General features: G+C 43.2%; 1 protein-coding gene across 1 annotated transcript in view; it reads left to right on the top strand.

The window, feature by feature from the left end:
- The window catches only part of cacna1ba (calcium channel, voltage-dependent, N type, alpha 1B subunit, a), a 149,177-nt gene that overhangs the window by 32,466 nt on the left and 92,327 nt on the right, over positions 1 to 24,384 (top strand). Inside the window, exons 4-6 of the mRNA XM_070963724.1 lie at positions 12,597 to 12,688; positions 14,036 to 14,188; positions 18,561 to 18,748. Coding sequence (XP_070819825.1) covers positions 12,597 to 12,688; positions 14,036 to 14,188; positions 18,561 to 18,748 — 433 coding nt within the window. The remainder of the gene's footprint in view (positions 1 to 12,596; positions 12,689 to 14,035; positions 14,189 to 18,560; positions 18,749 to 24,384) is intronic.

The following is a 24,384-nucleotide window of genomic DNA, read 5'->3' as shown; positions in this document are numbered from 1 at the left end:
TTGTCACAGGTCATACACAGCCTAGAGACCAGATATTCCCCACCCCTGGATTAAAGAGTGACACTAGAGTGGATTTTCACTCCTGCCCCGTCCCAACCCCAGTAAGGGATGCCAGAGTAAAAAAAATCCTGTCCTGCCCCAATCCAGGGACGATGACACCCATCCTGTTCCTGAGTTGGTGTTTTTATTTATTTTGTTTTGTGAGGGTAGTCTTTTCATGCTCTTGCTAACCTTTTCAGATTACTTTTCGACTGAGGTGAAAAGAGTACTACAATATTATACTCAAGTAAAATTACTTGTGTAATTGTACAAAAAAAAGTAGAGTAAAAAAAAAAAGTAGATAAAAGTAAGTCATTTAAATTGCACTCTAAGTAAATGTTTATCTGTTTCATTTTTAAATTATTGGTTGGTTATTATTGTTAAACTGTTGACCATCCTCTGGTTACAGTTGCATTTAATGTCAGTCCAACATTACACCACAGCACCGAGCCCTGATGTCCAAACCAACAGTAAATTCCATTTGTATAGACAGATTTTGCAGCCAGTAGACAGCACTAATAATCAATACAGCAGCCCTCCTCTCTGTAGCCTCACTAGAATTAACCAAAAAAGAGGACAAAACTCAGACTGTTGGATGGGTGCAATAAGAAAGGAAATGACCTTGATCATTTTAACAGCAGAATAAAACATCACCAAAGCAGACAACAATGGAGATATGTCAACAATATAAACTCCACAGCAGCTGCAGTGATCATTGTGTCTGTAGTAGTGCTGTCAAAAATATCGCGTCATTAACACGTTAACGCAAATCAATTTTAACGGTGTCATTTTTTTTAACTGCAAGATTAACGCTCTTTGTGACCTAGTGAACTTGTAGTTTTTTATAAGCTGTGGCCACAGCTAGTAACGTTAGAAAAACTACAGGATCTGATTGTAAACTGGAAACAAAACAATAGGCATGCCCCACGCACTTGTTTGGTCTTTTCTGCTCGCTAGCTGTCAAAGAGTAAGCTACCGGTTTGTGTGGATGTAAAGTGCGAACGCCGAGATGGATGCTAACAAGATTCTGAATGGAAAGTTTAGTTTCAAAAAGTTTCCAGATGTGTCAAATGACAAGACCAAAGTTATCTGTGTGTATTGTCGATGTGAACTGAATTATCAAGGTAGAACATCCAGTCTGAAATACCACCTGATGGCCAAACGCGCGGCTAATGCGAATTCTCCGCTGCCTCCTTGTCAAAACCAGGTGACAATGGATGGCTTTCGACAGAGGCATATGGATGCTATTATGTTCAAAGGAAACTGAAGACAGGAAAGTTTAAGCCATGGTTTAACTGCACTATAGCCTGAGTCCTAGTTTACAGTGATGTGCACTTTGTAACTTTATTTTGGATCACCCTGTTTTGATCACTTAGAAAGGGTTGTTGAAGGGGCTTTTTTGTAAACAAGTATTTATTTTTTTGTCGTCTGTTTATTGACAGTGTTAAATTGTGTGAGATTTGATTCATTCAAATGTGAATGACTGCTCAAAGTGAGAATGTTAGTGTGAAATATAACACTACACCTTGTTGTTTTCAATAACTATGTTATAGTTAACTATGGCATTCATGAGATAATCACGATTAAATATTTTAATCGATTGACAGCACTAGTCTGTAGTTGTTACGTACTCACCTGTCTGAGCATCATTTTCAGCTTTGTGCACCCTGACGTCCTCAACAATCTGCTCAGCCTCTCTGTCCCACTGTTGCCAGTCCACTCCACCTCTCTGTCCCACTGTACCCAGTCCACTCCACCTCCCTGTCCCACTGTACCCAGACCTCTCTACCTCTCTGTCCTACTGTACCCAGTCCACTCCACCTCCCTGTCCCACTGTACCCAGTCCACTCCACCTCCCTGTCCCACTGTACCCAGTCCACTCCACCTCCCTGTCCCACTGTACCCAGTCCACTCCACCTCTTTGTCCCACTATAGAATATTTAGAGACACACAGGGACCTAAACCTGTGCTCACCATATTTGGCAAACCGCACTGTAGCTGAGATACTGTACACAAGTATTGGGAAGATGAATAAACTGCTGTTCCTCCAGAAATAGTTTCAGAATGTAATCTGTGCTGGAGGGCTTACAGAGAATCATCCTACTTTTTAAAATATTACTCAACATGACCAAATAAAATGACTGTATATTCAGCAGAATCTCAATTCAAAACATCATTGTTTGCTTCAATAGCGTATTTATTGTCACCCATCAATACCTGGAGACGGTCACAGTCTCCTGACCCACACCAGACCTGTAGTAAACTTTATTCCCACACTCAGTGTCTTTTTACTGTAAGATCATGAATTAAAGAAGGGAAGAAGCTCTTTGCTCTGTTGCGCTCATCCTTCACCTCGCTGGACTGACTTCATAGCACAGGATGTTCATATGGGTGCTGCTGATGCCTTGCCTGAGCATCTGTCCCAGATCTCACTCTGTGGTGACGATTTCTGGGAAATCTGAAGGCCTGGGATGCTGTGACAATGTGTTACTAATGCACTTTGATCCAGAGTCTATCATGGTGAGTCGTCATTCTGTGTACAGTCTTACATTTTAATCAGATTTTTACAGAGAATGCATGTTTCCCGTGCTGAACACCTGCTCTCTGTTTGATCTTTCCTGAGAAATATCCTCACTTTAAATATCCTGCAGTTCAGTTTTCTGCTTTGTTTGGAATTCATTAAAAACATTTGTTGACTACCCAAATTTACTTACACCAAAAATCCATGAATGACTGTTAATTCAGGCCTTTCAGAGGAAACTGCTATGAACTGAAACCTGTATTGTGTGACAGAGTATACAGTATGGGTATGTGTGCACGTGCATACACACATGTCCGGTGTTTTTGCAGTGTGCATGCCTGTATACGTGTCTGCTAATGAATGTGTCAGTGTGTGAGTTTTATGTGGCTGAGCTCAATGTCTCTGCCCGACATAATTGGCTGTTTTCCACTTCACCTACTGCAGCCTGCTGCTAATGGAGCTCCCAGGTTGGGCTTGTGTGGGAAGACTCCGGCTGAGTGTGTGATGCTCTTTTACAGGCTCAGCATGCCAGTTATCTAATTCAGCCCGACTATATGCTGCCTGCCCGCCTGCGTCACTGAATACAGGGCCAGTAAGTTGTGTGTGTATGTGTCTGCACATGGAGTGCTTTCCTACACAGCTGTAATTACAGAGTTAGTGAACCTCCCCTGGAATGCAAATAATGGACTTGTAATTCATGTTGAGTGAGCTGTTGGACAAACTGGCAAATGAAATTGACAACGCGCTGCATATTAAGCACTTGTCTTCCAGAGCTATAGTGTTGTGTGTATCAAATCATTCAGCAGGTAAGGCCCAATAAAAACCATCTTTAATCGAGTGTGAAGTATGCACTCGTTCACTAGCAGTCGTGTAATAGACACTGCTGGAGATGAAGCAGCTCATCATGGCAGAACAAAGCTTTCAGCTCTGATGTCAGAGCCAAAGCCTATTACGACTTTGCACCAAGAGTGAACACAGAGAGGATTTCACACTGGAAAAGAATTCTGGGAGCAACAGCAATAGCAATCCATGTCTTGTATGTTTTGCTAATATCGTAAATATGCAATCTGCAATTTGATCATCTGAATTGATCAGTGGTGCAAAGTAAGAAAGTCCATTTACTTCAGTGCTACACTTAAGCACAGTTTCCTAATTTTTCATTCATTTATCTGACAGGTGTAGTTACAAATTACTTTACATATCAAGATTTTCAAAGCCTACAATGACCAAAACAGTGTACCTCATTGTTACACCTTAATATTTTCTTTTCAGAATAATTGTTATACTTATGTGTCAGCATGGGCATACTTGTCTCATGTGTAACATAAGTTCTTTTATTTAACTCATCTGCAGAGAGAACCAAGTCTTTGAAACAGGCTTATATAAAACACATACTTTATTTATACTTCCCTGTTTTATTTGAAGTATTTTTTTAATCATATTTTTGTCATTCTTCTGATCTGCCTCTGTTTTATTCTGCTGTTGGGCCAAACATAACACTTCCTCCATGTTTAACAGTCTTGTTAAATTCAGTGTACATTGATGTGCCCTTCCACAGCAGTGATTCCATCAGTATGACAGTCATGTCATACTTACCACTCTGCCCGCTCACAGCAGAAAGTAGCTCAGTCAAATTCTTCCCAGCATCCTCACATGGGGAGTATTCACAGGGTTATTTGATGAGCTGCAAGCTAACATGCTCATCAGTTCTGTACTGTGCCTTTTTGTCCAAGCTATAATAACGTTCTCAGGAATTTACATCATTTAGTTCAGTAAAAAGTTACTGAAGAGGGAAAGAGCTTGTTAGCTCGGTTGTTAATGCGATAATAAGGTCATACAGATTATCAACAGATGCACATGTACCATTGACTCTTTTGTGGAGAACTTCTATTTAAGAATGAATGGTAAACTTATATCTAATGTTTTAGCCTAGCTAGTATAGTTCCTTGGTACATTCAGTATTAATAGTTGTGCAGCAGGGTGTCATTTGAGTGCTGAGAACGGCTGTTAAAAGCACACAGCCAGGCACTGCAAAATTCATTGACTTAGTTAAAGTTAATACATTACAAAGGAGTGCCTGTGTCACTTCTTTGCAGCCTCTCTCTCTCTCTCTCTCTCTCTCTCTCTCTCTCTCTGCTGTTACATTGTCAGGCATGCAGGCTTCCACTGTCTGCCACCTCTCACTCCCTTTTAACATTTGTCGGTGATTGCAGAGCTTGCACTGAGTAGTGACCTCAGATTTCTGTTGTCAATGTTGATGATGAGTTGTTGGGATCCTCCTTCTCTCTGGTCTGAGAGGGATGATGGATCGGTACAGTGGCTGCCTGGTCCATGGCTGAGGAGAGGGAGAGCCCAGGAGAGCCCTGAGCTCAAAAACTGCACTGTACAGGTGGAAGGCAGATTGGAAAAATATGAGTTGGGAGAAGGGGCTGCAGAATGATGATATACAGCATGAGACAAAAGCGATGTAGCTCTACCAGTCATTGTGGGTAATGTTTTAAATTATTGAGTAGAGCTGCTTTATGTGAATTTTTTTGTATCAGTTTGGTAAAGTCATGAATTATTAGATATTTAGTTCAGTGGATTAGCAAAAGTTTTTGTCATTTGTTATTTTAACCAACTTCTTTTTCTGCAAAACAAAACACGTACTGTAGCAGGGCTGCAATCTGGTCCAAGCTACTCTACAGAAATTGGTGTCTCTGCCTTCTCTATCTTCTCCAATAAACCATTTGTCCGCATGTAGTTATCTGTGAAATGACGTCTTTTTCATATTAAATATTATTAATATTTGAATTTGCTAGAGGCATTACAATTAAATATTAGCTTCCATCATAATCAATGATCCTGTCAGCAATTGGATTTGAGATCATACAGCAAGTCAAAAATCTGATTTTCCATTTAGCTGATTATATAAATTCAACGTTGCTCAAATTAAAGTATTGTGTGTGACAGTATTGCTTGAATTTAGGCACAAACATAATTCCATACAGGAATTCACCATGTCTCACACATAAACAAACTTTATGCTTAAACTTTATGAATCTGCTTTGTAAATCAACACACAAGAGAAAAAGTAGAGAGGATGCTATTCAAAGACACAGCTGAGCCAGTGCAAATGATCCCATGGTCAGGTTGGATTTTTGTACAGATTGAACAAAAGAGCTGTAACTTGATCATTAGTGAGCTTTAAAGATGCAAGTGGGCTGATTTTACAGATGTTCCCCTCTGTTTCCAGTCTTTATGCTAAGCTAATCAAACTGTGTGCTTGCAGATAGATATAAGAGTGCTATCAGTCTTCTCACAACAACACTCAGCCAGAAAGCAAATAATTATATTTACAAAATTATCAAGCTATTCCTTTCAGTTGTCATTTAGATGATTGTTAAACTGAAGCTATCTCAGCTCAGGTGTTAAGTCTTTGATCACATGGTTACAACAGACTTTATTGCTTAGATTTTAGGTGATGGTACCAATCAACCATTGCAGTTCAAATGAAAACAAACCCATAGCTCCCCTTCTCCCCCCCACCTCACTGATGCTGTGCTGTTGTGTATTGGAAGTTGTTTTTCCATCAGCCTTTCACTCCAACCACCATCACTGTTAAATCTCCTTTGCACTCTTGTTTTGTCCTGTAAACCTAACTGGCTTCATGATGGAGCTGATTTCCTGCCAAACCTGGCCTTCTTGTATTTTTAATAGACAGCAGGCTGGCAGCAGTCTACTACACCTACATACACCAACTATATCTTACAACATGTTGCTGCTATCTGCCTTATCTCATCTTAACACTGGGCCAAATGGAGCAGGTTGTAGCTTTAAGTTGAGAAACCAGTAAGCAGTATGATTAGATGAATACAGCAAGGTCAGCTCAGACCGGATCATCCACCTTTGAAGCTGATTGAGCAGAAAAGTTCAGTCTATGACTTTCAATGCAGACGTTTGTGAAAAAATCTGCACTTGAGGTCCATTTCCACACTAGCTTTTTCCAGGTACCAGTACAATTAGCTACTGAATGGCAGCCTCTGTGTGGTCAAAGCTGTGGTGCCAAGTTGGGAGAACTTCATCCATTATCAGCTGGCAAATAGCTGTGTTTGCTCTTAAGCAGTGTTTACCATCTCTCTCTCTCTCACCTCACATTCAGTTGTGTTTACGGTAGAAACAATGGAGCATTCACTATTCTCATGTATCTATTATATCTAATATAACCAGGTGACTGTAGTTCCATGTGACAGACTTCATTTGGCTGTGTACATGGTAACCCTCTCCCCTCTGACGCTGAGTCATCTCAGTCTGAAGAGGACTGATATTCCCCACACAGCCCTCTTCAGGAACTGTAAACAAACAGTTTTTACTAATTGATAATGGAGATAATTTGTTTGACTCATACACTTCTTTCATGTCGTCTAAGTTTATGTGTGCAAGTATAAAGTGTTATAAGGCTTCCCCCGGGCTCCTGCTTTGATAGATACTTTATTGAAGTTATAAAGGCGCATCTTTTTTATGGTGTACATTCTGTCTTCATCTTCATCAGTTAACCAGCAGTGTTACCTGCTTCCTCTCTAAATAAGCTGTGCTGGTGTTATGAATATTGTAAGGTCATTATAATTGTCATTATTTTGCCCTTAGGACTGTACAGAGTGGTTTAAAACTTCCAAGCTTCATTCGTAAAACATTGATATTTGATTTCCAAATCAACATTCAGTTGATCATGAGGCTGTTTTTGCAGCTTCAGCTGTGTCTGCTGCCTTAGCTTCAAAGCACAGCTCTGCTTGCTCAGCGGAGCGGCTCCAGCCAGCACATCACTTCTGTGGCACACTAACCTTCAGCGTTGATAGGCTATTACTCGTGACATGCAACCATTAGATAGCACTGTGGGCAGGACATTGAGCAAGACCAGAGACTGCTGATAGATGGGACTCCCTCAAAATTTGGTATTTCACCCATTTTGATCCAAGATACTACACTGATATCAGAGTACAGACCCCTCATCTGTGTACAGCCCCAATTCTGAAAAAGTTGGGACGCTGTGTGAAACATAAATAAAACATAATGTGATAATTTGCTAATCCTTTTTGACATTCACTCAAAAAAAAACCCTCATCCCTGTTTGAAGTGACAGTTAGGCTTGAGGCTTCCTGTTGGTTTAATCTGTGGGTTAAGGCAAAGATTAGGTTAAAAATCATCCTTGTAGGCCACAGTTTTTCTAGCCTATCCAAAAAAGTGATCAGCCGACGAGAACGTGCATGAGGCACACAACATCAGTGCAATAGCTAAAGTCCAGACAGCAGACAGAGAGGAGGCTGCATCAGAGCTCTAACTAAAGAAATATGTTGAAAGAGATCTTTTGTACTTAAGTTGATCAAAGTGTTGAGTTATATCCATTAAAGAAAGTTGAGTCAACAAAAAAGACAAACTCTACATACATAAATATAAAGAAGGAAGAAGGCTGCAAGATACTATTGCAAACTCCAGAAAAATAAAAACAAGTGGCTGTTTGTTTCTCTGTCATTGCAACCCGAAAACCTCTTTGTATATAAAAACACACTTGCAAATGCCCACACTGGTCAGATGCTAGAGTCGGTGGTGTTGTCTTTACTTTTACATACCACTGTTAGCAAGTTGTCCTTGATTTGTAACATGCACACCAGCCCTAAAAAATGACTGATAATTCATAATTCACCTTGAGTTTGTACCACATACTGAAATGGATGACTTGTGAGATGATTGAAAATAAAAAGCGTATTTGTATTTCTACTTAGAAAATTCAGTGGAAGTGCTGCCAGTCTTTTCTTAAGTAGGAGGCTTTCTTTTCTGTCATTTCGGATCAAAACTGTTGTCTTCACATTGTGTCTGTCGAGCACATCAGTGGCTGAAGGACCTTTTTGAATGGTGATGAACACACGGCTGCTGGAGAAGCCAGAGACACAGTCTGAGCACTTGCTCTACAGATATGAGAGGTGATCTATTTTTCTCACAGCCAGATACTGTAACCTATACCTGCATTTATATTGCATGTGCAGAGGCTGCTCCCTCTGCTCAGTCTGTCTGTCTTGCTGCTGCACAACATGAGAGAGAGGCTTTTTCTGTAATTGAACTTGACCATGCTTTGGAATTGTTTGCTGTATTATGAAGATCATTTCTGGGTCATATTTTTTCTTTTCCTTTTTTGTTTTTCCTTTGATTTCATTAGACTTTCTCACTATATGAGATATTTCATCTTCTCCCTCTAATCTTGGCCTAGCAGAAGCTACAGGTTGTTTGTTGGCACAACACTTGCTCGCTTGGTTCTCACAAAATATATTTACATTGTAGTCAATTGCATTGCCAAAAATATTTTGGAAGAAACAGAACTTTTGCCTGGATTCCACTCATTGGCAACATCTGTAGGACAAAGAACACAAACAATTCAATTAGCTGCAGTTGTTCTAGAAATATCAATGGTCACTTCAGTCCACACTGAAACATGTCCAATATTTGATGGACAGCCATGACTTTCCTACCAATATTCGTGGTCCCCAGAGAATGAATCCTACTGAACTCAGTGATTCCCTGACTGTCCCTGTCGAATGACCAGCAGGTCATTATTTTAATTTTATAATTTTAATTATCCTGTGAAAGAACTCGCTCTGCTGTTTGCTGCTCTCCTCTGCCTCCCTGTCACTGCTTACTTCCTGCTGCTTCGTCATCAGCAACAAACATAATGTGCCATTTTTATACCTTGATTTTTGTTTTCTGTCTCTCTCTCTCTCTCTCTCTCTCTCTCTCTCTCTCTCTCTCTCTCTCTCTCCAGTCTCTCATTTCACCAGCACTCCTGTTGGTGAAATTTGACCTTTGTCTCTTTGACCTACTGTGGCTTGAACGTCATTTCTAAGCCACTTTGGACAAATGCGCCTGCCAAGTGAATAAATGTAAATGTACAAGTTTGGTTTCTTTCACACATTCCTCTTCATGTGTCATCACATTAAAGAGTGAAGTGAAGGCAGATGCTATGAAGCAGGAGTGATTCTGGATTTAGGGCACCATTGTCGTGAGTATGCAGAAACCCCCCCTGGGACAAACAGAGAGAGAGATTTCTGGCTGTGTAGCTGCTCAGCCGGGAAGAGTCATGACAAGCTTATGAAGAACTTCTGCTGTGAATGATTAACATTTACACTTAGAAGTGCTGTTCTTCCTCTGCCTGCCCCTCCTCACTGCTGTACAGCACTCTGCATACCAACACACCATGACTGTTATTCCACATGTGCCTCCTGACTGATGCACACACTGCACAGAGTTGGCTGTACCCATGAGGCCCTGGCAGGACTGGATTAACGCTGCAGTCTCTGAATGCATGAAATTGCTTGTTGTGTCATATGACTGTAATAACCCATCCCACATGGAAACACACGGCAGCATGTTAAAGCAAATTTTCAGAGCTCTGTATTCACATCCAGTTGTGTGCTTTAATATTCTGTAATGGCAGACTTTTTTCTTCTGATAAAGTTCTTCAGTATTTTAATCTTTCGATTACTGAAGAAGTTTAAATTCTGTTAAATGTATTTAGGAACCCTGTCTTATGAGCGTTAGAATGATGTGGAGTTAAACTTGTGGTGGTCCAGGCAGGAACGTACTAGCAGCAGCTGTCACTGAAGCTGTGATAATACTTTGAATTGTAATAACAGTAGTAATAATATTAAAAGATCACTCCAGTGATGTGGTTTTGCACTTTCATGAAGTTGAAAACAAATCAGACAGATTGAAAGAATGAAAGATAAAAATCAAAAGAGCAGGGTCTGAGATCATCTGATCATGACTTTTAGTCTCCTGTTTCTATCCAAAAGCACAGGATCCTACACTTCCCATAATGCAACTGCAGGTTGCACGTACTACAGCAAAATGGTCTGTGCTTTGAAAAAAATGAGTGTGTGTGTGTGTGTGTACGTGTGCGTGTGCGTGCGTGCGTGCGTGCGTGCGTGCGTGCGTGCGTGCGTGCGTGCGTGCGTGCGTGTGTGTGTGTGTGTGTGTGTGTGTGTGTGTGTGTGTGTGTGTCTGAAACAGTGCTTTGTTTTCAAATGAAAACGTGTTAGTGTGGACGCATCAACTTGCTTGTTTCAGGTGAATCAACAGTAGTTATATGGTGACTTCATTAAAGAAAAAAAGACATCATTGTATCACCAAGTTAAAATCTTAAGTACATTTCCAGCAGGCTTCACTATTGTGTGTTTGATGACATTTAGAGTGAAATATTACAGTATAACAGTTAAACATTCTGATGAACTTTATCTTACAGAAAATCAATGACTTTGGGCTGCATGTTAAATACAAGAGAGAAGATCAAAACAAATGCAGCTCTAATGGCATGTAATTTGTAAAATACTGATGATGATCGATAAATATCATTTTCAGCATCTTACTAATACATTGATCTTTTTTTGTCTTTTTTTCTTTTTTTGAAATGAGTTATCTTAACTTAGTATCAGGCGAGTCACCTTTCTTCATGTTATCTCGAAATGAGGATAATTTATTGTGATAAGAAACGAATGAAACAATGCCAAATGGAAATGAGAGTTAGAACGCATCAATAGACCACCGAGTGGAGAAAGGATTTCACTTGGCTTTCAACTTTCAGTGAGGATCAGCAGCTCTTGTTGTGTTGCTGCTGCAGGGAGGCTCCAGAAGAGATTCAAGGAGACGACCCTTAAATAATGAGTCCCTCTATTAAGTGAAGTCTGCTCACAGACTCCAGTCCAAATTTTACCGCATCAACTTCATTGATTTTTGGAATTATTTGAAACTATTCATCCATGTGGCTGCAAACCCCACCAGAGGTGGCAGTTCTGCCTGCTGAGCCTTGTGGACCTGCTCAGATTGTGTTTATTTGGTCATTTTTCCTTGACTGCCTCTACCATGAGTGAATAGGCTAAATGGTTTCTATTGTTGTCTGTTTTCATTGTTTTTTATTGTTGGGATTTCCTACTTTTTTGTGCTGTACCAGTTGTGATTGGCATTGATCAAAGATTTGTGGCTATTTTTTGTCAAAAGATACATTCATCCTCACATGACCAAAAGTGTGTTGATGTTGTAACGTCTGCACATGGGGTTTTATTTTGAAAATTTACCTGGCTTCCCACCTGGCTCCATCTGCTGTGCGTGGAATGACGTGTCATCTGTCAAAAGTAGTCGTGGAGTGTATTCTCCTAGCAGAGCAGAGCAGAGAGCACTTCTGAAGAGTGCGTGGGACACACACTGTCTGAAATGGCAACGATCAGCTCCATCGCAAGTGTCGCAGACAGAGCAGTGGAATTAAGGGGTCAATTTGATGCAGCAACATGTTTCAAACAGGTTGGGACAAGAGCAACTACAGACTGGGAAAGTTGTGGAATGCTCCAAAAACACCTGTTTGGAACATTCCACAGGTAAACAGGTCCATTGGTAACAGGTGATAGTATCATGATTGGGTATAAAAGGAGCATCTTGGAAAGGCTCAGTCGTTCACAAGCAAGGATGGAGAGAGATTCACCACTTTGTGAACACATGATTGTAGAAAGGATGTTAGTACATGGACTCAGGGACACACAGTGTCTACACAGAAAATGTTCAGGCACAGTATTGAGTGTAGGTCACCCACGTTTTGGCAGTAGTCAGAGCTGAACACACAGGTTAAGCACATAAAAATGAAAAAGACTTTAGATAAAAAAAATACCATTACACAGCCTGTTTAGATAGCTGTGTTAATTAAAATAGAAGTGCGCACACAGCTTGTGCAGACAAGCATTTACAGCATTTCATCAGTGTCATACATGCTCACAGTACCAGTTTGTACTGTGCTGTTGTTATTGTGACAAACACTGGTATGATATGACTTGCAGTTCACACAGTTCAGCGACTGTTACTACCATTGACTCATGTGTTTGCAGCCTCATACATTATTTCAAGGTGAACTGATGTTTAAAATGCTACACGTAGCACGTTTTCTTGCTGATGTGTTTTTGACAAATGTTCGCTGATGAAAAAAAGTACTTGTAATGTTGAGCGTGTGCTGTTGTTGTGTGTGCAGGATCCTGGCCACTGTGGGGGCTGATTTTGACCTAAGAACTCTGAGGGCAGTGAGAGTGCTGCGGCCGCTCAAACTGGTCTCTGGCATTCCAAGTAAGTTAACCTTGCGCTTTAACATATTTTTACCACAATTATTGTAACTCCAGGCACAGACAATAACACAGCACTAACTGAGTTAGTCAGGATGTAGTTAGCCTAGCATAGCATCAAGACTGGAAACTTGCTAATTAACACATTGCATCACATTTGTTTACGCTGCACATATGAAGAAATGTAAAAACAGGGTTATATGCTTGAGTGATTTCTAGACTGTCAAACAGCATCCAGGCTTAACAAAGCAGTGAGGTTGAAAAGACTGATCCTCGGGTCTGTTCAGAGGCCAAAACCACACTGCAGAAACACTGGATGGATGGTTGAACAGTTGTTAGTCAAGAAATACTTCCACTACATAACCATTAAAACCAAATAATCATAATCAAGCTGAATTTCTAAACATATGAAATAAAACCTCTCAATTTGTGAGCTTTGGAGGTGTTGGTAGGTGGCGACAGAGCCAGACTAGCTGTTTCCCTCTGCTTCCCGTCTTTATGCTAAGCTAGGCTAACTGTGTCCTGATGCTGGCTCTTTACTGAACACGCAGACATGAGATTGGAATTGATCTTTTCATTACACTCTTAGAGTGAGCACATTTTTCAAAACAATCAACTATTCCTCTAAAGGAGAAAGGTCTATACAGACTTCTCGCCCACGGTCGACCCACACATGCTTTCAATGCACTTGATTAGACATCTTCTGAGGATGGTGGAGGGGTGCCGCTTGATCTCCCTCTCTCTCCTGTTACCTTGTTGTGCATGTGCACTGTGCTCCTTGGTTAGCTTGTTAAACAAGAGCCTGAGACCGAGCAGCCGCCAAGGCCAACTGCTTTACCTCGCATTGTTAACCAAAGTATAAAATAATTCATGTATCTGCCCCGTGAGTTGCATCCTCTCCATCATTTCATGGGTTCTGCTCATGCTACATCCTTTCACCAGATTTCATGAAAATCAGGCTGTAGTTTTTCTGTTATCCTGCTGACAGATAGAGAAACAGACAAACAAACCAAACCTAACATGACCTCCTTGGCAGAGGTAACCCCACTCAAAAACAGAAATCTGTTATCATGAACACAGTGTCAGACTGAATGAATTAAGTGCAGTGAAAAAGCAATTTAGTCTGATTTTCAGGTTAGCGAACCAAATTTGTGTCAAGCAAATTACCTGTGGTTCTGTCAGCAGATGGCTGAAGTGAATTAGGCTTCGACTTTGTGTCATATCCTTCTCTCTCACTGTCCCCATGTTTCCTGACTGTCCTCACAGTCTCACATTCCAGTAAAGGCACAAAATTAAAAATAAAAAATAGTCTCTTGTGTTTTCAAAAGCTTGCTTCTCTTGTCTGCTCCAGGTCTTCAGGTGGTGTTGAAGTCCATTATGAAAGCCATGGTACCACTGCTGCAGATCGGCCTCCTGCTCTTCTTCGCCATCCTCATGTTCGCCATCATTGGCCTTGACTTCTACATGGGCAAGTTCCATCGCACCTGCTTCAGGATAGACACAGGTAAGGTGTTAACCTAAGCATACAGTAAGTTGGTAGAGGACAAAGGACACTACACAGGGACAATAAAACCTTTTTCTAATGGTGTGTGTAGTGACTTAAATTCTGATCCGCTTCTGCTCCTTTGCTTCTTCCAGCTGTCAAAAACATCCCAGTGTCTTACTGAGGTTTGTCAGATTTAGCCAATTTACTGCCAACATATAACCAGGTCAGCTGGATCAGGGACAGAAGGAGGGTTGGCAGGGCCCAGAATTGCTTTTGTTATTTTTTATTGTGCATTAGAATGTTGTACACGTTATTTCTATTTCAGATATTTTAAATATTGATTTGAATGAGCTCCTCCTTGAACTGCCACCTTATCGTGGTGGAGGAGTTTGAGTACCCGAATGATCCTAGAGGCTATGTTGTCCGGGGCTTAATGCCCCTGGTAGGGTCTCCCAAGGCAAACAGGTTCTAGGTGACGGGTCAGACTAAGAGCAGTTCAAGAAGCCCCTTATGAAAGAAATTAAAGCAAGGAAGCGTACGTCGCCCGGATTGGCGTCACCGGGGCCCCGCCCTGGAGCCAGGCCTGGGGTTGGGGCTCGCAGGCGAGCGCCTGGTGGCCGGGTCTTTGCCCACGGGACCCGGCCGGGCACAGCCCGAAGGAGCGACGTGGGCCCGCCTTCCCGTAGGCCCACCACCCGCAGGAAGGATCAGAAGGGGCCGGTGCTATGTGGAATGGGTAGCAGTCGTGGGCGGGGGCCCCGACGACCCAAATCCTGGACAACGACTCTGGCTATGGGGACATGGAATGTCACCTCACTGTGGGGGAAAGAGCCTGAGCTAGTGCGGGAGGTTGAGCGGTACCGGCTAGAGATAGTCGGGCTCACCTCCACGCACAGTCTGGGCTCGGGAACCCAACTCCTTGAGAGAGGCTGGACTCTCTTCTACTCTGGAGTTGCCCGCGGTGAGAGGCGGCGAGCTGGTGTGGGCTTGCTTATAGCCCCCCAGCTCAGCCGCCATGTGTTGGAGTTCTCCCCGCTGAGCGAGAGGGTCGCTTCCCTGCGCCTTCGGGTTGGGGATAGGTCTCTCACTATTGTTTCGGCCTACGGGCCGAACAGTAGCGTAGAGTACCCGGCCTTCTTGGAGTCCCTGGGAGGGGTACTGGAAAGTGCTCCAACCGGGGACTCCATTGTTCTGCTGGGAGACTTCAATGCTCACGTGGGCAGCGACAGTGACACCTGGAGGGGAGTGATTGGGAGGAACGGCCTCCCCGATCTGAACCCGAGTGGTGTTCTGTTATTGGATTTCTGTGCTAGTCACAGTTTGTCCATAACGAACACCATGTTCGAGCATAAGGGTGTCCATCAGTGCACGTGGCACCAGGACACCCTAGGCCGGAGGTCAATGATCGACTTTGTAGTCGTATCATCTGACCTTCGGCGGTATGTCTTGGACACTCGGGTAAAGAGAGGGGCTGAGCTGTCAACTGATCACCACCTGGTGGTGAGTTGGATTCGCTGGCAGGGGAAGAAGCGGGACAGACTTGGCAGACCCAAACGTACCGTGAGGGTCTGTTGGGAACGTCTGGCGGAACCCGCTGTCAGGGAAGTTTTCAACTCCCACCTCCGGGAGAGCTTCAACCAGATCCCGAGGGAGGTTGGAGACATTGAGTCCGAATGGACCATGTTCTCCACTTCCATTGTTGATGCAGCCGTCCATAGCTGTGGCCGTAAAGTCGGCGGTGCCTGTCGTGGCGGCAACCCCCGAACCCGGTGGTGGACACCGGAAGTAAGGGATGCCGTCAAGCTGAAGAAGGAGTCCTATCGGGCCTGGTTGGCTCATAGGACTCCTGAGGCAGCTGATGGGTACCGGCAGACCAAGCGTGCGGCAGCTCGGGCGGTTGTAGAAGCAAAAACTCGGGTCTGGGAGGAGTTCGGGGAGGCCATGGAGGAGGACTACCGGTTGGCCTCGAGGAAATTCTGGCAAACCGTTCGGCGCCTCAGGAGGGGGAAGCAGCTTTCTGTCAACACTGTTTACAGTGGAGGTGGGGAGCTGTTGACCTCGACTGGGGATATTGTCGGGCGGTGGAAGGAATACTTCGAGGATCTCCTCAATCCCTCTGTCATGTCTTCCGTAGAGGAAGCAGAGACTGGGGACTTGGAGGTCGATTCATTCATCACCGGGGCTGAAGTCACTGAGGCAGTTCGCAAGCTCCTCGGTGGCAGAGCGCCGGGGGTGGATGAGATCCGCCCTGAGTACCTCAAGTCTCTGGATGTTGTAGGACTGTCTTGGTTGACACGCCTCTGCAGCATCGCGTGGCAGACGGGGACAGTGCCTCTGGACTGGCAGACTGGGGTGGTGGTCCCTCTTTTTAAAAAGGGGGACCGGAGGGTGTGTTCCAACTATCGGGGGATCACACTCCTCAGCCTCCCTGGTAAAGTCTATTCCAGGGTACTGGAGAGGAGAATCCGGCCGATAGTCGAACCCCGGATTCAAGAGGAACAATGCGGTTTTCGTCCTGGCCGTGGAACACTGGACCAGCTCTATACCCTCCGCAGGGTGCTTGAGGGTTCATGGGAGTTTGCCCAAACAGTCCACATGTGCTTCGTGGACTTGGAGAAGGCATTCGACCGTGTCCCTCGCGTCATTCTGTGGGAGGTGCTCCAGGAGTATGGGGTTGGAGGCCCTCTGTTGAGGGCTGTACAGTCCCTGTACAACCGGAGCAGGAGCTTGGTCCGCATTGCCGGCAGTAAGTCGGACCTGTTCCCAGTGCATGTTGGACTCCGGCAGGGCTGCCCTATGTCACCGGTTCTGTTCATCATTTTTATGGACAGGATTTCTAGGCGCAGCCAGGGGCCGGAGGGGGTTCGGTTCGGGGGCCGGCAGATTTCGTCTCTGCTTTTCGCGGATGATGTTGTCTTGTTGGCTTCCTCGAGCCAGGACCTTCAGCATGCGCTGGGGCGGTTCGCAGCCGAGTGTGAAGCAGCTGGGATGAGAGTTAGCACCTCCAAGTCCGAGGCCATGGTTCTCGACCGGAAAAAGGTGGCTTGCTCCCTTCAGGTTGGAGGAGAGTTCCTGCCTCAAGTGGAGGAGTTTAAGTATCTTGGGATCCTGTTCACGAGTGAGGGAAGGATGGAACGTGAGATTGACAGGCGGATCGGTGCAGCGGCTGCAGTAATGCGGTCGCTGTATCGGTCTGTCGTGGTAAAGAAGGAGCTGAGCCGAAAGGCGAAGCTCTCGATTTACCGGTCAATCTACGTTCCTACCCTCACCTATGGTCATGAACTTTGGGTCATGACCGAAAGAACGAGGTCCCGGATACAAGCGGCTGAAATGAGTTTCCTCCGCAGGGTGGCGGAGCGCTCCCTTAGAGATAGGGTGAGGAGCTCTGTCACCCGGGAGGAGCTCAGAGTAGAGTCGCTGCTCCTCCGCATCGAGAGGAGTCAGCTGAGGTGGCTCGGGCATCTCTATCGGATGCCCCCTGGACGCCTCCCTAGGGAGGTGTTCCAGGCATGTCCCACCGGGAGGAGGCCCCGGGGAAGACCCAGGACACGCTGGGGTGACTACGTCACTCGGCTGGCCTGGGAACGCCTCGGGATCCCCCCGGAAGAGTTGGAGGAAGTGTCCGGGGAGAGGGAAGTCTGGGCGTCCCTGCTCAGACTGCTCCCCCCGCAACCCGGCCCCGGATAAGCGGAAGATAATGGATGGATGGATGGATGGATTTGAATGAAATTTACTTGAAACAGCAAAAACCACATTAGGCCCAGTCAGAACATGAATCTTATCCTAAAGTGCAATGTTAACCACAGACCAACCTGAACAAACAAACGGACCTTTGCTTGACACTGTGCAGAATTAACTTTGGCTTGATGCCTTTGGTTTTCAGTGACATTTCTCAGGTGCATCACACATCTAGAGTGCTGCTGTTAGATGAAAAAGAGAGGCTGAATGAATTCTGTCCAAACCCTCCTGTCCAACATATCCACAGTGACACTTCTGTCTCTACAGAGCACTGTGGGGAACCATAAAAGGAGAGCTGTTATAGTGCAGATCTTTGATTTAGTTAACTAATTTTGATCTTCAAGCCTACAATAGTGTGTTCATGTTGCACCTGTAGTATGTAGCAGTAGTTCAAGTTCAAATGCAATATTGGTTGTGAAGATTGGGAGTTTTGATTGAAATCTGAATTTTATTTGATTGAAATTCACTGTGATGAAAACAGGAAATGAGGTCCAGTGTACAGTGTAATGTTGCCATCCTGTGTCACATTTTGGTTGAACCCATGTATAATGAATAAAATGCATGTCTTTCTTTATCTTAGCACGAGGTACTTTTACATAATATATCCTCAGCCTTCCTGTGTTTGTGTCATTGTGTATGTTTGTGGCCGTAGGCGAGCAGGCAGCAGAGTTCCCCTGTGGCCTGGAAGCTCCAGCGAGGACGTGCACCAACGGCACCGCCTGTAGGGAATACTGGATTGGACCCAGCTTTGGCATCACCAACTTTGACAATATCCTCTTTGCTGTTCTGACCGTTTTCCAGTGCATCACCATGGAGGGATGGGTGGACATCCTCTACAACGTGAGTCCATGTACAGGACAGCATCTGTTGGTTCTTAAGTACCATATTTGTAAGGGGATGGTTGTAAGAGGTGGGTGGGTTTACTGTGTTTTGAACTGTTGGCTCTAGATTGTAACCTCACTGTATTGTACACAGGGTATATGCCCAGCCTGCCTCCACAATCTCTGTATGGCTGCCAGGAATGTGGGCTAACTTTTTTTGCACATTGCACTGATGCTACAGAGGTTGAGAGTTTTGTAGCGCAGGTGACAAAATTGTAGCATGAGTAGAAAACATCTGTTACTGTTTCTAAAAACAGCCACTTGAACAGGCACGTGACCGGCAAAGGACATTAATGTTGCATACAGAGCTTCATCCATTTATTTATTTGCCCATACACAAAATTTTAGGGACATAACACAACTTGCTATACAAAACCTCTATATATTATGCTTAAAATGCAGCATGACTCACAGCAAATTTAGACCACAATATATACAGTATTTTTTATATTAAATTCATTTTGATCATACAAGATAAATCTGTAAAATGTCTGTGTTCTCTTATTAGTGTTTTACACAAACAGACAAGGGAAGCTGTGAAACAACTAAAAACTAGAATCCAAAAGGTTTCTTTGTTCTTCAGCAGGATGCTACAGATGAGCAGACTTCACTTGATAGAGGGACTCATTATTTAAGGGTCGTCTCCTTGAATCTCTTCTGGAGCCTCCCTGCAGCAGCAACACAACAAGAGCTGCTGATCCTCATTGAAAGTTGAAAGCCAAGTGAAATCCTTTCTCCACTCGGTGGTCTATTGATGCGTTCTCCCTCTCATTTCCATTTGGCAGTGTTTCATTCGTTTCTTATCACAATAAATTATCCTCATTTCGAGATAACATGAAGTGACTGACTGATTTCAACTGAGGACAGACCTCCTGCCTCAACATGATTAAAGAAGCATGGCTTTGCTATACCAATATGGCGGATGCCACAGTAGACTACAGCGATGAAGTAGAATAGCGTTGCACCGTCGATTCACCTCACACAAATAAGCACACAAACCTTCACTTCACACAAGCAGCTCTGGCTGTGTGTGACCGGGTGAACGAGAGGCAAATTGTAAAGCACACTGAATAAAAGAGCTCTGAAACAGTAAGTAAAATAAATGGACAAAGAGTTCAACCCGTCTACAGTATACCTACTAATGTAGTTAACGACAAGAGTTGTTCTCCTGGTTATGTAATGATACTTTGCTTCAGTATTGAATTATTTACAGTGGGACTATGTCACAACCAGCAAGTGGCACAGAATAATTAATTAATGTGCCAAATGCTTTTTCTGATCATATTCTAAAACGCTTTACATAAAAGCAGCATATAAATGTAGCCACGTACCTTTTAATTGACGTTTTCTACAGTTGGTTGATGACCACCTGGCAGTCAGACTTTTATGTTTTAACTAAATAATGATCAATGAAATCATGTTTTTTATTTACCGTTAGAGTAGATAGTTCAGTCTTCAACATAGCCATTCAGGTCATGAACATTATCATTAAGAGTCAGTCTAACTGTTATTAGACTTAGACTTACACTGAACTTTATTAGTCCCAATTTCGGAAATTCTTTTGTTGCAGCAGCAGGTTAAACAATACACATAAACATAGAATAAAAACTAAGATAAAAGAGTGTTCTCTAAGCATATAAACATAGAATAGCAGCAATTCTTAAAATACAACTAAGTGTATGTTATGATTTAACTTACATATGGCCACGAAACACATTTTTATCACATGTGCATTAAATTTGCCATCTAACTGTAGTGAAAGTGCGCCTTTGGACACTAACAGTTAGTGAGGGGGCATCGTCCAGCACAAGGGAGGGAGAACTGTTATGGTAGCATTTAGTTAAATTTCTTACTTTGCAGTCATTTTTTCTGTTAACGATGAGTGTGCTCCCCAGTCAAACAAGTTAAAAAGCAGTCTGTGAAAGTATGTCAGTGAGGATGTTCAGGCTAGTCTGTCCTGTGCATCGTAGCTGAGACACTGTGCTTTTCCTCCTGACTGCTCCTTCCCCTCCCACCCTTCCTCGGGGGGTGATTAGAGGCAAGCATAAGAGCCTGCAGAGGATGACTCACACACAGCCACAGCTCCCATTAGGACCACAGCACTGCAGCCTTACTGCTAACATGAAACAAATCACAGCTCTCTGCCATTTGCATAAAGTTAGGATTCTGTCATGCCAAGGAAACAATTATGCAATAGGTTAAATTATTAAACAGTTATAGTGGGAAAAGAATGTGTACTTGGCAGTGTGAGTCTCTAGTAAGACTGAAAGGGGGAACAGAAACACAGAGAAGAAGAGGAGGGAGGTAGAAAGCGATCAATAGTAGTTTGGTTGCTGAGAGCAAGAGAAGGCGTGGTGGATAGAGAATGCTGCTTTGATGCTTCTTAGATGTCAAATAATTGTTTCCCCACTGTAACAGTTATTGGACACAGGAACATGATTGCAGCACAGAGACACATTAACTCTTTTTTACCCGTCAGAGCAAGAGTGAAAGCAGATTAAACACAAACCCCCTTACATAAGACATGAGGAACTGGAGAGGAGTTACACGTCCTTTCCTTTGAACCATAATGTGAATGTGATGTCATCGAAAATGTTGCTGCTTTATGAAGCACATAAACCAAATTTATTTATTCATTTGATTTGATCTGATTATTTTGTTTTGTAACTGTCCAGTTTATGATGATAATATGTCAGAACTTGGAGAAATAATTGAATAGTGTGTGTCTATATTCGGGAAAATGGAAATGATGTCAGTGTACTTTCTACCTGCCGCACAGAAACTGATATTTGATTCAAATATTTCTGTTGCTTAAAGACAATAGATGCCCCCTCCCCTGACTATAATATCATCCCTGAAAACTCCTGAAAATGGGAAATAACAAATAATGAGAAAGTTTTATGTTTCTTTTATCAATCAGACCTACAGTTGCCAGAAATCCAGTCATTTCAATGAAATGGTGAATCATAACTCAAGTCAAGTCAATTTTATTTATACAGCCCAAAATCACAAATAACTAATTTGCCTGAAGGAGCTTTACAATCTGTACAGCATATGACACACTGTATCCGCAGACCCCTGATTCAGATGAGGAAATCTCCCCCCAAAAAACATTTAACGGGAGACAGAAAGAGAGAGAACCAAGGAGAGGAAGGATCTCCTGGAACATGAAGATTTAGATTCAAAACATCTGGAATGATGAGCCAGGAGAGAAAGAGAGAGAGAGACAGAGAGAGAGAGAGAGAGAGAGACAGACAGACAGAGAGAGAGAGACAGACAGACAGAGAGAGAGAGAGAGAGAGAGAGAGAGAGAGGTACAGAGAGGTCCCTGGGTGGCTGATGGTCAAGGCTGAATGAAAAGAGAAGACAAGGAGGAGAAACTAGAGATGGAGAGGGACAGAGAGACAGTCAGAGTGAGACAGAAAAACACACAGCTTGGACATTGGTGAGACAAAAGACAACAGATGGTTCGAGAGCTGAAGTGGCTTCCAGTTACAGTTAACAGTAATCGTGTAGACAGGACAAACATGGACTATAAATCCTGGGGTTAGAGGAGGAGTTTGTGTTTCTTAACCTGCTTCAGGTCCTCATTTTCCCTTTGCTTATTGAGCTGATGGTCCTACTGGTTATGTTGATTCTGGTTCACTTCCTAATACTTCCCATTAGCATCTCCCCTTCCATTATCTTCACGATGAAGATTTAAGACCTTTGCTCCGTCAGTATTGGCCACTGTCCTCATTCACATGATGAATAATCCCCATTAAACTGGAGTGTTAATCCAGAATTAGTCCAGGGCTAGGGGGTTAAGGGTTCCGTTCCTTCATCCATCATTAGACAGCTCTCTTCATGTCTTCTGGATCACTGACAGACTGGTAATGTGCTTTGACCGTGCAGGCCGAGGTTGCTGTTTTGGCTGCATATGATTGGTGGCTTCTCTGATTGAATTTTCAAGGGAGGAGTGACGGCTGTCTCATTTCCTGCCACTGGGGGACCCAGCTGTGTCCTCTTCATCAGAGTGGCCATCCATCATGGTCAGATGGGCCCTCGTCTGTCTCTGCCAAAGCTCTGACTCTCTAATGGGGATGGAGGGCAAAACTTAGACTGTCAATTTGTCATTAGGAGACCCCCAAGACCTCTTAGCCATAAACTCTGAGAGGCCCTCTCCCCTTTTTATGCTGTGTCTGAAGAAAACCTCTGGATTACATTAGAAACTGGCATACAGTATAGTAAGGATTTAGCATTATAGATGAAAGAGTGCATCCTAAGAGCACAGTAGATTTGGTGTTGAATCGAAATAACCGACAACTAACTTTGGTCATTAACAAGCCCCACATACACTGTAAAGAATCAGATGAGATGAATAGTTCTGACACAAAGCAGGCCTTGTGCTCCTCTCATATGAAAGGAGAGATGTCAAAACTGTAAATGTGTCTCCATAAAACATTGTTATGATGTTGCCAACATCCGAGCTGCTGCCCCTGCTGACTTGCGCTCGGACATAATTTCCAGCTGCACTGTAGTTGCGGTCTAGAAATCACACTGGATTTTCCTGCTTCCTGTAGAACACTCACAGCCCCATATGCACACTGAAAGAATTTCAATCATTCTTTTTCTCCACACTAGCCCTGAGAAAAATCTCTCTCTTATGCAATTTCACCGTGCAGTAAAATATGGGGCACAAAATCCACAGTCGTCATTCTGCCAGTATCGACAGGAAGAATAATTACAGCAACGAGTGTACATATGGACGTGTGAGGATTGTACTAAGACACACTGAGAAAGAATACGACCGTGCTCTTTAATTCAGCTGTAAACACACTGTAATCTGAATGCTATTGGATCTATATATGGAGGCGGTCTGATATCAGCCAGGTGGAAATCTTCAAAATAATCTGATCAGGGATGCACCATGTTTGAAGTCTGCCAGACTCACTCCCCTAATGTGATGTGAATAAGGAGAATGCTTATTAACAGCAGGTATATGTACAAAGGACAGTGATCAGATGTCATTATTTAGGTAAGATATCTAGATACAGCAGATCTGAATGCTAGCAATGCCAGTGTCCTAAAGAAAAAAGTTCTCCAAATTCTTTTTGTTGTGTGTTTTTTATATATTTATCAATGCAAGAATTACATTCACCAGTGTTGTTTTTCAGTACTCAAAATTTTGAGTCCGTAACAGCCAGTTAGCAAACAAAACAACATTGAAGATTAAGAAAGTCATTTCATTTTCTGTCTTCTATCATTGTTTAGCATGACATAGGAAGCTTCGAAAGCATCTCATCATATTTCTTCTTCTGTACTTTCATCAGTTCTTCCTTAGTCCATAGAAATGCATCACTTCCTGCACATCAAACGATGCCCTCAGTGGGGACCTGCGGAAAGAGTTAATTTACTTACAACAGCAGTATTAAAAGAGGGATTTGGATTTAAGAGTGACTTAATACAATACTCACAAACCCATATGTACATTGTTCAATGAAAAATTCATTCAAAACAAAACTGGCTATCCTCCAAAGACTTTTTAGTACAAAGTTCCCTTCTTGTGTTACTACCAGCAATGAAACGCTGTCTTGGAAACACTAATGAGTTTTC

Source organism: Chaetodon trifascialis, chromosome 6 (assembly GCF_039877785.1).
Source record: "Chaetodon trifascialis isolate fChaTrf1 chromosome 6, fChaTrf1.hap1, whole genome shotgun sequence".
Lineage (NCBI taxonomy): Eukaryota > Metazoa > Chordata > Actinopteri > Chaetodontiformes > Chaetodontidae > Chaetodon > Chaetodon trifascialis.
The sequence above is the reverse complement of the archived record's forward strand: the minus strand, read 5'-3'. Positions and strand labels throughout refer to the sequence as shown.